General features: G+C 39.5%; 1 protein-coding gene across 1 annotated transcript; it reads left to right on the top strand.

The window, feature by feature from the left end:
- The first annotated feature begins 665 nt into the window (after positions 1-665).
- On the top strand, positions 666-11,864 carry LOC131103163 (26S proteasome non-ATPase regulatory subunit 11A-like). Its single transcript, XM_058049192.1, has 13 exons — positions 666-878; positions 1,667-1,768; positions 3,760-3,956; positions 5,660-5,717; positions 5,865-6,059; positions 6,232-6,376; positions 6,517-6,577; positions 7,849-7,911; positions 7,978-8,103; positions 8,216-8,251; positions 8,344-8,395; positions 8,790-8,933; positions 11,501-11,864. The coding sequence occupies exons 1-12, from the start codon at positions 788-790 to the stop codon at positions 8,930-8,932; spliced, it is 1,269 nt and encodes a 422-aa protein (XP_057905175.1). The 5' UTR covers positions 666-787; the 3' UTR covers position 8,933; positions 11,501-11,864.
- Positions 11,865-13,146: the final 1,282 nt, after the last annotated feature.

The raw sequence follows: 13,146 nt of genomic DNA on the forward strand, positions 1-13,146 counted from the left end.
CAATGAACATGAATGTTCCACTAAGTAGAGAAGATGGTAAATCCATCATAAAGAAACAACTGCAAAAGACATGGCAACAGTATTGGGACAGAGGAGACGCAGGAGGACAGTTATACAGTACATCATTCAAAAAAAATGTTTAATGTAGCAGAAGACTGGGCAAGTTATCACACGTCTCAGAATAGGTCACATATGATGGTGCCGGATTGCATGTGTGTAATGGTGTTTGGGTTTTTGGATTTGGATCCATTCTGAGCATTTGCATTTACACGTTTTAGTCAAATATCACAAGTTGGAATACTTTTTCTACAAAATGAGGCAATTAGGAGACCTTTTTCAGGATAAAAGGGCTTAAAAGCCCTTAAAAGGGCTCACATATGATGGTGCGGGATTGCATGTGCGTAATGATGTTTGGGTTTTTGGATTTGGATCCATTCTGAGCATTTGCATTTACACGTTTTAGTCCAATATCACAAGTTGGAATACTTTTTCTACAAAATGAGGCAATTAGGAGACCTTTTTCAGTATAAAAGGGCTAAAAGGGCTCAAGTTCGGCTAAAATACGCGGCTGAAAATGTCGCTACTACCCAGCCACTCTGCCACTCTCCAGTCCGGTAGGTGGCGGTAAAAGGCCAAAGTTGGTGCCGGTGTCAGACGCCAATCAAAGTCTTAAAGAGGAAGAAGAAAAACCAGGTATGGCCGGTTGAGGGCAGCATTGTTCCAACAACCTGAACAGAACACTAAGCAGCAGAGTGGAGGGAAGTGTGGCCGGGCAGGTACAGGAAAGATGGCAGCCGCGGCAGTGGCTGAGTTTCAGAGAGCACAGTCACTGCTTGGATCAGACCGGAATGCCTCCATCGACATCTTGCATTCAATAGGTAAAATATAACTGACAGTGTGTGACATTAGACAGTCAATTCGTGTAGCGTCTAGCGTTCGTAGCTGCACAGGCCATTCTGCTAGTAGACCAATTGAATGTGTTATGTTATTGGCTAGTTAGCTAAGTGGCAGTCTCGTTTGCCCATGCTTATACAGTGAGTCAGCAGCAGCGTGCTAGCCGGCTAGCATCATACCGGAAGTTAGCTTTACCGGCTTGCATTCATTTCAGTTGGACTTGGATGACAGTTGGCGACTTCATCTTGGCGGTGTGTCGGATTTGCCGCTTATTACTTTCCCCCCAAATTGTGTCAAATATTAACTGCCAGGAGTGTGTGCATTGATAGTGTGTTTATGTCCAGAAACATCAGTTGTTTTGTATTATATTTATGTAACCCATCTTGGTCACCCCATGCACACAACCGGGGTTAGCCTATTCTTATCTCTCACTGTCTTGTAGCTTAGAGTATTGTGGGAGTGCCCAGCATGCCTTGTGGGCACTTGGTAGATAAGTTCATGCAGTTACAATGCCATCTACTGGTCCGAGTTGTAATTACACTCCAGTCAGTACAGAGCATTGTAATATGAATGTTGAGAAAGGATGAGTGTGAAATTTTAGGTATTTAATATACCTAATGTATATGTAATTGATAATGTTAAATTTATTACAGCAAATGATAGTGATCTTGACATTGATTGGTTTTGTTTCCCTTAAATGTGTTACGTATATACTAATTCTAATTATGATCAACAAATTAAAGACAACATTTGTGACATTTGTGTGTTGCAGTAAAGCGGGACATCCATGGCAGTGATGAGGAGGCTGTGCGGGTTAAAGAGCAAAGCATCTTGGAGCTGGGTGGATTGCTGGCCAAGACAGGACAGGCTACAGGTAAACACAGCAATAATCATATCTGAATGTGTCGTTTCATGAGGATCATTGTGTTGTGTGCCATGATCCACAATGCTTATGTGAAACATGAACACATGTAAGGACTGTGGATGACTGGCAAAATTACCCAAAAAGTGCACTTCCCCTTTAATTGTTGTTGGCCTTTGATTGGTGTATGATGTATGAAATGAGTCACTTTTCACAAATATTACCTAAAAAAAGGGGTTGCCCTCCAAGCATTATCTTCTCTCCTCGTCCTCCATCTTTGCAAAACCAAGTAGAAGTTATATTAACTGTTCAATTGTCCATTCATTTTTCATTTGTAATTTTTGTAAAATGTAAAACCATAATTATTTTCCATGAAATGTGTTTTATGTTAAAATATTTGGCTTTACATTATTTGCCAAGGCAAAATTTGCCTTGGTTAGAGTTTGTTTTGGTTTGAGTCAGACCTTCTAGAGCAGATTAATGACGCTAACCAAGGCATCACTGTATTATACAGTTGAGGACAAAATTATTAGCCCCCCACAAAAATGTCACTGTTTTTAAAGTATTTCCCAAGTACTTTTAAACAGAGCATTACATTTTTAACATTTTTTTTTAGACATCCTAGTTTTCTTTTGGATGCGTCCAATATTTTAGTTTGCACACAGAAATGAAAATATTCCACAAAAAACAAAAATGCCCAGGGTCAAAGTTATTAGCCCCCCGTATACTAAAAGTCAACTGAATATCCTTTTTGCTGGATAACAGCATGCGTTCATTAGTTGTAGTTTTCAACAAGTCTCTCACACTTCTTTTGAACAATCCCAGCCCATTCTTCTTTGGCAAATCTCTCAAGCTCCTCCAGATGTGATGGCCTTCTGGCATGGACATTCTTCACACATTTTCAATGGGATTTAAGTCAGTCCAGTCCTGGTGATTGTCTTCCTGATGTGGCCAAGTGATTCACCAATGTCTTGCCAGTTGTTCTGGGGTCTTTAGACGCATCTCTCACTAGTTTTTTGTCCTGGGTCTTTGAAACCTTCTGCTTCTTACCTCTGCCAGGCTGTCCTTGAATCTCTGGATTTTACTTCTCATTCCAGTTCTTGACCCTTGTGTGCATCAATAATTATTTTTCTCAAGTCCAAACTGATTTCTTGAATGGTGCTTTCTCAACTAACAGCTCAAATACCCACACTGAGGCTTTTAAAACATGTTTAACTTAACTGTTGAGTGAAATCTCCTGATTCACCTGGTCTGCTTTAAGAACATCACCTGTGATGCAACTATTTGCACAAAAGTAGTGCAATGACTTCATAAATTGTCATTTCTTAAAGGGGGCTAATAATAATGTCCCTGGTCATTTTAATTTTTCTTCAGTAATTCTCTTTTGGTGTACAAATAAAAATAATTTGCCACTTCTAAATAAAACTTGTATGTTCAGAAATGCTATGTTGAAAATTCCTTGCTCTGTTAAAAAAGTATTTGGGGATATTTTTAAGAAACTTCAAATTTCATAGTGGGGCTAATAATTTTGTCCTCAACTGTACCTCACAATATTTATGACATATGTGTTTCAATGCATGGCCAAGTCAGTTGTGGTATGTGTGTATGAGAAGTCTTGAGAAGCAGAGTTGTAACGACAAGATACACCATGATAATGTGTTTGTGAGCTGAGGGCCAACATGTCTCGTCAAATCTTTAGAAAAATTATTGTCCCTCCAAATGACCCATTTGTGTCGGCCCAAATGTATTGGTGGCGAGCTGGCACAAATAAATGTATAGGAAACCCTGCAGTTGTAACGACATGCTACATTCATAGACAGTCCCATTACAATGTGTTTGTGAGCGATGGCGAACAGATCAATGAATGCATGGGAAACACTGATGGCCCTTTTTAAAGACATTACACATCTATCGGTGGCAACTCAACAAGATCTAATTTATCTCAGTTATCCTTCAGGCTGTGACCTCTCTTCGTGTATTCATTATTTTCCCTCTGCCTTCAGAGCTCGGTGGCCTGTTGAAGTACGTCCGACCATTCCTCAACTCCATCTCCAAGGCCAAAGCAGCCAGGCTGGTCCGCTCCCTGCTTGACCTGTTCCTGGATATGGATGCTGCCACAGGACAGGAAGTGGAACTCTGCCTGGAGTGCATAGAATGGGCCAAGGCTGAGAAGAGGACCTTCCTCAGACAGGCTCTAGAGGTGAGAAATACTGGAATAAGGAAAAATAAGAATTAGGGATTCATTATAGAGAAAATTAATAGTCAGTCATTGTTTTTCAATTTTCTTTGGGCTGCAAACAAGTTCTCGATTCCTAAATTATGCCCAATCAGGGCAGTAATACCAAAAAAGAACGTTTTCATAACTCTGAATTCCCTTTTGGTTGATCTGAGAGCTCTTGTCATCTCCTATGCTATTTCCATTTGTTGCTCTCTTTGTCGGTCTGAGAATTCTTTTACCTCCTTCCTGTATCATATTTCTTCATACTTCAAATAACTCTTTCATCAATAGCTTGTGAAAGGTTATAATGGAGTTATTTTTTTGCTGCTGCATCGATTACCTTTCTGTCAGGGATGAGAGATTGTCTTCTTTATTTTGCAAGGCATTCCTTTGCCAGCCTATCACCTTGATTCAGTTGTCAGTTAGAATGGTATCCTAGCGGCTAGCACAGGGGTCAATGGGGAAAATGCACGTCTTTGTCATCAGTTAAAAAAAAATCCAACTTTGTGTGAGACAATGAATGCATTCTGGCTGAGTTCTGAACACAAGGAAGGCAGGGGAAGCCAGTGTTTGGCTACCTGTGTTGGTTGTGATGTCACAGACGCGTATACCCCCCAATGTGGTAATGTAACCGGGCAAGTCTCTATGCAGCCAAGGGATACGCAAAATCTGTGCTTGTTAAATTTTCTTTCTTTCTTTGTGCATGTCATCGTGCACACGTTGGCTTACGACGCAATCTCACCACACTGAAAAATGTTCAACTTTTCATCGCTTTCGCCCAGACGAGGACCAATCAGTGGGATGGAGCAACTAATGAGCAGACAGGATGCTATTCAGTTCTCTCTCACACAAGTAAACATGGAGGAAAAAAGTCATACTTTCCCTGAGCTATTTCACATTTCTAAAAAATAAATAAGAAATAATTTTTAAAAAACAGCGGCACGGGAACTTGTTTGCGCCAGAGTAAAGAAATTAGGTAAGTTTACAGTAATTGACACATACATTTATGTAAGTGTATATACAATACTAGCATGAGTACTCAATCAACTCATCTTTTCTTATCTGAACTACTTTGATACCCCAAAATTCCCTCCAAATTGACGGCCAAAACGGCGAGAGACTCATAATTGGCTCAGCATGTGAGCTCATCACTGCTGTTGGTCGCCAGCTAAAAGAAACCGGCTGTCAATTCACCGTGCTACACATTTCTTCAGGCGTCAGGTAGTCATGTTTAACCAAGATGATACCATGATAACCCTACTAGTTGGCATCGCTTACACATGCACACTCACTGCACTTCTATTTGTTGAATTCTCTTGTTAGAGTTTATAAGATGTTGTTTTAAAGCTATGTTTTGCGTCTCCAGGCTATTTTTTAATGGCTCTCTTCATAGTAAAGGTTGCAGACCCCTGGGCTAGCATTAGGTAGCTTTGGTGCTTTTTAGACAATTTTTGTCGTCTTGTACGTAAAAAAAATCTTGACTGACTAATAGCACAAAAAGTGGAAAGTTGTATTGATAAAATGTATTTGTCATGTTCGGGTTGAAAGTGCACCAAGCTTTGCACTCATTTCTGCAGTCCAAGTCTGAAAACATTGATAGAGCAGCGTTATTGACTTATGCATGGACAGGATTCATTAACAATGTACATTTCCATTATAAGACTGTTATTTCATTTACTCTGTAGGCGCGGCTTGTTTCACTATATTTCGACACAAAGTGTTACCAAGAGGCCCTACAACTTGGTGAGTGTCTTCTTTTGTTTTTCTTTTTGAGTATCACTACAATCTAAGTCTCCACCATTTCCTTACACGCTTCTTAATACACATTCTGCCCTAACTGGGGAACTTCTCATGATTATGTAACAACAACACATTATCTTCCACCTCAAGGCTCTCAGTTGCTGCAGGAGCTAAAGAAGATGGATGACAAAGCCCTACTGGTGGAGGTCCAGCTGCTGGAGAGTAAAACATATCACGCCCTCAGTAACCTGCCCAAAGCCCGAGCCGCTCTCACGTCAGCCAGGACAACCGCCAACGCCATCTACTGCCCACCAAAACTCCAAGCAGCTTTAGATATGCAGTCAGGTAAAAAGCAGAAGAAACCAAAATGAATCACCATCCAGCAGCATACCATGCACAGTCACAAGGTGTGTATTGCTTCAAACACAATCCGGAGGACGCTATTGACAAAGGTGATAGTGATTGTATGGGAAATGCCCTCCAATGCTGTACCTGACAGTACTGCGTGTATTTCAAGGGATCATTCACGCAGCAGAGGAGAAAGACTGGAAGACGGCTTACTCCTACTTTTATGAGGCCTTTGAGGGCTATGACTCCATTGACAGTCCTCGAGCCATTACAGGACTCAAATACATGCTTCTCTGCAAAATCATGCTCAATGCGTAAGTGATTGGAATACAACTTTGCATCATGTAATCGATCAATCTACAATATTGTCGGAGGAAATTGCTGAAAGTAGCTACACATAATGATCGACACTTTAAATGGACCCATGATTCTGATACTAATGTTTTGATTTCAGACCAGAGGATGTACAGGCCCTCATCAGTGGCAAGCTTGTTCTGCAGTACGCTGGCAGACAGGTAACACTTTTTTTTAATAGTTTAAATTCTTTGCTGCTCACTAGTCAGTAAGTAATCACAAGCTATCAGTGCACGAACAAGGTCAACCCATTTGATATCACAGGAGGTCAGTATGTACAGTACAACAAATATATATACATACACATACTTATATACATACACATAAGTTTGTATACTTTAGATGTTCAGTTGCTGAGTGATGAGTTTAGTGTTCTTTGTAAGATGACATTGTGAGTCAGACTGTTATATTGAGTAATTACTTACACTTTCCAATGGATTGACAAGCTGCTTTTCTCATAGCTCATGATTGGCTCCTGTCAAATGAAGAGCTGCTTGGTCCTCACAGACTCAGTAAATTGTTCTCAATTTGTGGTTTTGCAAGGCTGGTGTAGCCATTCCAGATTGACATTTACCATGCATATAAATGGACAAGCCACATTAATGAGCACACTTGCACAATCTAGATCTAAGAATGCCTGCATGGCGACCGAGTGGTCGAGAGGCCACACAGCTAGGAGATCCAAGTTTTATTCCACCCTTGGCCATCTCTGTGTGGAGTTTGCATGTTCTCCCCGTGTATGCGTGGGTTTTCTCCGGCTACTCTGGTTTCCTCCCACATTCCAAAAACATGCTAGGTTAATTGGTGACTCCAAATCGTCCATAGGTATGAATGTGAGTGTGAATGGTTGTTTGTCTATATGTGCCCTGTGATTGGCTGGCGACCAGTCCAGGGTCGGGTGTACCCCGCCTCTCGCCCGAAGACAGCTGGGATCAGCTCCAGCGCAGCCGTGACCCTCGTGAGGATAAGCGATAGAAGATGAATGAATGAAAATGAAAGATAATGCACAGTTTTGGAGTATTCTGTCATAGAGGCAAGTTGTACTGTTTGTTGTAGCTGTGGTTTGGTGCAGTTGTATGCCGCTTTTGTTTTGTTGTTTATGCTGTTGTAGCTTTGCTGTTGCTAGAATTTGTCATTTCCCTGAGGCACCCAAAAGGATCACTTTTTTTCTTTATTTAAAAAAATCGTTTTATTGTCTTTAGGCTTATTCCATTAGGGATCACCACAACAAGTCAATGGCATGATGTGTTTGGTCATTTATTTTTATTGGTTGCTCTTTCTGACACAGCCCTCCCTTTTATCTGGTGTGGGACCATTGCCAGGAAGTGTCAGTGGCTGACCTCATGATGAAAAATAGCTGGAAAATGTCTTTAACAGTACTTTTTATGTTCATCCACTTTGATTGCAACTTTTTTCCTCTCTTTTTCCACAGACAGATTCTTTGAAATGTGTGGCGCAGGCAAGCAAGAATCGATCACTTGCAGACTTTGAAAAGGTTTGTATTATAGCCAATGTACTCCAGTAGAAAATAATGTAATATTCTAATTCCGTACTCTGTTAGGCACTAACAGAGTACAAAGCAGAACTGAGGGACGATCCCATCATCCGAAACCATCTGACCAAACTCTATGACAACCTGCTGGAGCAGAACCTCATCAGGGTCATTGAACCTTTCTCCAGGGTCCAGGTAAGCATTTGACCACAGTCATATTCAGTCATAATCAGTTAAAAACTAATGTAAATAAACATATTGTTATGTCATGCAAATTTATCATCTCAGTACATCTTTCCCCCACCAGATAGCCCACATTTCCTCCCTCATTAAACTCTCCAAGGTAAGTTGTCCTGAACATCTGTAATACTGTACGCTTGATCATCAATAACAGGCAGCAAGATGAGCAGAATCTGATGGCGTCTTTTCTTCCAGGGAGATGTTGAGAGGAAATTATCACAGATGATTCTGGACAAAAAGTTTCATGGTATGTTACTGAGACGGCAGCTTGTCTTTTAAATATAACAGAGGACTTCGTTTTGTTTTCATTTTCTAAATTGTGTCTTATTTTTGCTCAGGTGTAAACATTTTTGAATTTGGGATTTTTATTAGGTCTTAACACTGTCTTGTAGTCATCAATACTATTTTTCTTTTGGTCGCCATCTGGTGGCTTTTAAGGCGTCACTGCAGTTTTAAGTGTGTATTTTCTGTCCGTCTAATCACCGATGCCAACCTTCTCTCGCACCTCCCCTGAAGGCCTCCAGCGCCCTCTAATGGAGGCTCGCTGCACACTTAGAAAACCCTAGCTCTCGGCCGTCTTTAGCAGCCCAAAGGTGTTTGGTTTTTTCATATTTACAATTCTGTCCTTCCTTCTATGACAGGTATTTTAGACCAAGGTGAAGGTGTGCTCATTGTCTTTGATGAACCTGCGGTGGACAAGACATATGAGGCAGCCCTGGAGACCATTCAGAATATGAGCAAGGTGGTGGACTCGCTTTACAATAAAGCCAAGAAGCTAACATAAGGTTGGTGTAATTATTCTTCCTCAACAATAACATACTCTTTAGATTGGGGCGTGTTCAAGATAATTCTTAAAGACTCATTTTACACACAGTTGACACTCGCTACTTCAAACCTCAGTTTTTCTAAAAAATTAAGTAATTCATAAATGATTGCTGTTTTTGTGGTTGACTACGATCTAGATCAGGGGTGGGCAAACTTTTGGACTTGTGGGCCACACTGAACACACTTAACAAAACTGTCCGGGGGGCCAGAATATATATTTTTTATATTTTTAACACACACAGTTTGTTACGCTCATAATTCTAACAGTCCACCTTGAATTATTTGTCTAATTTTATTTATTTATTATATATTTTGATTAATTATATTATATATATTAATTGTATTATTATATATATTATATTTAATATATGATATTATATTTTTACATTTTTATTATTTATTTATTTTATTTACTTATTTGTATATATAACAGTCCACCTAGAATTATTTGTCTAATTTTATTTATTTATTATATATTATATTTAATCTACATATTATATATATATATAATTTATTATATATATATATTATAATTATATTATTATTATTAATTACATTATGTATCAATTATTATATTTTTATATATTTATTATTAATTTATTTATGTACTTATTTGTATAATTCTATCTGTAAACGTGTCAGATTATTAGCTATATGTTTTAAATATGTTCCATATATCCCTTTTTTTCCAGAGCACTTTAAACATCAAACCACATCAAACTTGAATTTTACATTAAAAATTATTTTTTATTATTTTTATTGTTATTTTTTTTTACTGAAGAAGACATCCGACTTGCAAGTCATGTTGCCAGCATGTATGTTAAAAGTTAGAAAGCAACTGGCGGGCCGGATTCAAACGCTTAGTGGGCCGCATGTGGCCCCCGGGCCGTAGTTTGCCCACCCCTGATCTAGATGCATTTTAAAGCAAATTTTACATCTGTGTTGCCTAAATTCAATAATGAAAATGGCTAAAATTTAGTATTCTACAATGCTCACTAGGTGTCCCTCGGAACACTCACACCAGACTTGATCGCCGGTTTGAATTATCTCACAACAAGCACAATAATAACGTAATAAGCATAACAATAACATGGGCTGCTGTTATGGCTGTAATCTAGCTAAAACTTAACTATGAACCGCCAACATATACCAGTGCAAGTATTTATGTCATAAATGTCTTATTTTCTCATATCTACTATATTGGGAATGTGAAGATGACTATAGGGGTGTTATTTCATGTCTAGAGGGCTCTAGTGACATCATGTGTATGTAGAAGGTCGTTTTTATATGCTATAACGTTTGAAAATATTTGATTCGTAAATAAACTTACATTTACTTATCATGGTCTGGTCTTGAACCAATTAACCATGATAAACGAGGGATTACTGGACTTAACTCATTCAATCCCAGACATTTAAAAAAAAATTGATCCCATAAGTAGTGGCCATTTTAGATGATTTTGACTGATTCTTCAAGGCACATAGATTATTGTGTTCCATGGCTAACATGGAATTTACGAAAAGAAAGATTCATCAGGAAAAAAAGTTAGTTTTGAAATGTTTCCATTGTTTAGTAATCAGCAGTAACATTTTTTTTGCTTTTGTGACAGCTCAAATATCAAAAATAACAATTTCTTTACAAATATAACACCATGAACTCTGCATAAACTCTAAACTCCCCCAACCTCTCTCACTTCCTCCTTGTTGTGGAGGTGTTATACATGCTAAAGATCCATGCTAAGCTCCTATGGAATTCACATCTGCCATCTTGTGGCCGTTTTATATGACTTTAAACTACTATTGTTCACCTCTTTTTGCCTCGTGCATAAAAAGATTGAAAGTATTGAAGGAGTTGAAAGAGTTAATCAATATGAATACTAATATCAAAAATCAATAGCATTTTATAACAAAGTTGGATCATTCAACAAGTTATTTCCTTAGATTGACCTGAGAATCAAACCTTCAGTCTACCAACTTTCCATGTTTACCTAAGCTGAGTGATGTAGAGTTAAAGATCATGAAATGGATAGGTGTTCCAATTGGACTGGTCTTACTCCAGAGTCCATTGCGTCGGCAGGCTGTGACTTGTAGAACTAAAACTTGACCTGAGCATATTTGCAGTTCAAAAAGGGATTGAACTACTTCTGAAATCCACTTCAAGAGGGTTCTGCTGCCAAGTTCCAGTCGTTACACAGTCGCTCCCAGGGTTCCAAACAGAGACAAGACACAACAGCAATTAGAAGGCGGTCCAGAAGCCTCTGCCAAAGCCACACAACCTCATCGTGTAAATCTGGATGTATTTCCAGAATTGTAACATTAACAACATATAATGTTATAGCAAATGTCCAATGATCCAGATCTGACCCAGGAAGTACCGTTTTATCCTTGGCTCCTATTCCGCACTTCCATCATCTATACGAGGGAACCGATGCTCCCATCACTAACCAGGTTGACTTGGGATGCTGCTTTTAAGCGATGATTATAGATGATACAGATTAAAACATCTGTATTTCGTTTTCCCGCTACAGTGACTAAAACCAGCAGTGTGGAGTGTCGTGGGCCAGTCAGACACACCCCTGCAGGGAAGAAGGAAGGGATGAAGGGGATAAAGACGTTTAAAAAGACTCGATGAACCTCAGGAGACACTCCAACAGAGGACACACTGCTCCCTTCCATTCCTCTGCTCTCTTTTCCTCTTCTTGTTCCTATCAGGTTGGGTGTACATCCTTATGGACAGATATAGGCGCCACGGCCCCTCTTCCTCAGCTGATGGCTGCTACTATATGTAAAATAGGTCAAATATCCTCTTTATCTTTGTTTTCCTTACCTTTTTCCTTGTGCTGGCCATCAGGGAATCTTGTAAAAAATAATAAACAATATACATGAACCGCACTTACACATCCATGTATTATAAAATCAACAGAATCTTGCAGATGTAAATACGGGTTGATTGGATTCAGCCTATATTTCTTATTTGTCTATAACACGATGGACCCACATTTAGTACTAGCAAACGTTGGACGTGAGCTTTTCACACAGGCTCATCCGCACAATATATTTTGGGATGCCACAGACCATGTCGCAAGAAAACCATCATGTTACTGTCGTGCCACTCGCCATCATGTGACCTCCTCTCTGTATATAACATCGCCAAGCTTGTTTGCCAACTACATGCAATGTCCCATGTAATTATAAGGTCTAGTTTTTTGGAAGATGTAAGAAACATGTACATCTCGCCAGTGAGGGCACGGCTGCTCACACAGAGTACTTTCAATGCTCATGTGTAGGAACACAGGAAGTACTTTTGCAGGGGATGAGGGTTTACCATACATGAGAACAAGTGCTAATAATTTTTGGAAAAAAAAACATAAACCATGTAATGTTTGCTTTCACGTAGGAGCTAAAGTATACAGTAAAAATACCTAACATTTAGATGGAAGTAAGTGATGTAGTTTGATTCAACACATTTGTTTGACTGTGACATTGTTTCACATTTCAAGCAGCCATTGCCTTATGCCTAATTCCATTTGCTTCTCTTCTCTGGGACTCAAACTGAACACAATTATGTCTTGCCAAAAAACTCTGCATAATGATCAATAAAACATAGTGGAACTTGCTTATTTTGACCTTTGACCGAAATCGAAACCAAAACTACTAAGCTATTAGTTGCACATTTACTAATAATAAGTAATATATATTTTTTTTACTTAGTTAGATTTTTTTTTTTCATATTGTAGCCACGGAATATTATGTACGGTTCTGAGCCGTGATTCAATGGTTGGCCTATGGGGGGCAGTGGCATTGGCCTGCTAATTAAAGCCAGCCTAGGATAGAAGAAGAGTGACTAAGTTTTCATTTTGATTCATTTTCTACTGCTTACCCTCACGAGGGTCGCGGTGGTTGCTGGAGCCTATCCCAGCTGTCTTCGGGCGAGAGGCGGGGTACATCCTGGGCTGGTCGCCAGCCAATCACAGGGCACATATAGACAAACAACCATTCACACTCACATTCATACCTATGGACAATTTGGAGTCGCCAATTAACCTAGCATGTTTTTGGAATGTGGAAGGAAACCGGAGTACCTGGAGAAAACCCACGCATGCACGGGGAGAACATGCAAACTCCACAGAGATGCCCGAGGGCGGAATCGAATGTGGGTCTCCTTGCTGTGTGG

The sequence above is a fragment of the Doryrhamphus excisus genome, chromosome 15 (genome assembly GCF_030265055.1).
Source record: "Doryrhamphus excisus isolate RoL2022-K1 chromosome 15, RoL_Dexc_1.0, whole genome shotgun sequence".
NCBI classification, from domain to species: domain Eukaryota; kingdom Metazoa; phylum Chordata; class Actinopteri; order Syngnathiformes; family Syngnathidae; genus Doryrhamphus; species Doryrhamphus excisus.

Excerpts from the sequence above, each read along its gene's own strand:
- LOC131103163 (XM_058049192.1), top strand. The coding sequence starts at position 788 with ATGGCAGCCGCGGCAGTGGCTGAGTTTCAGAGAGCACAGTCACTGCTT. Across the intron at positions 879-1,666 it reads CGACATCTTGCATTCAATAG|TAAAGCGGGACATCCATGGC; the intron begins GTAAAATATAAC and ends TGTGTGTTGCAG. Across the intron at positions 1,769-3,759 it reads CAAGACAGGACAGGCTACAG|AGCTCGGTGGCCTGTTGAAG; the intron begins GTAAACACAGCA and ends CTCTGCCTTCAG.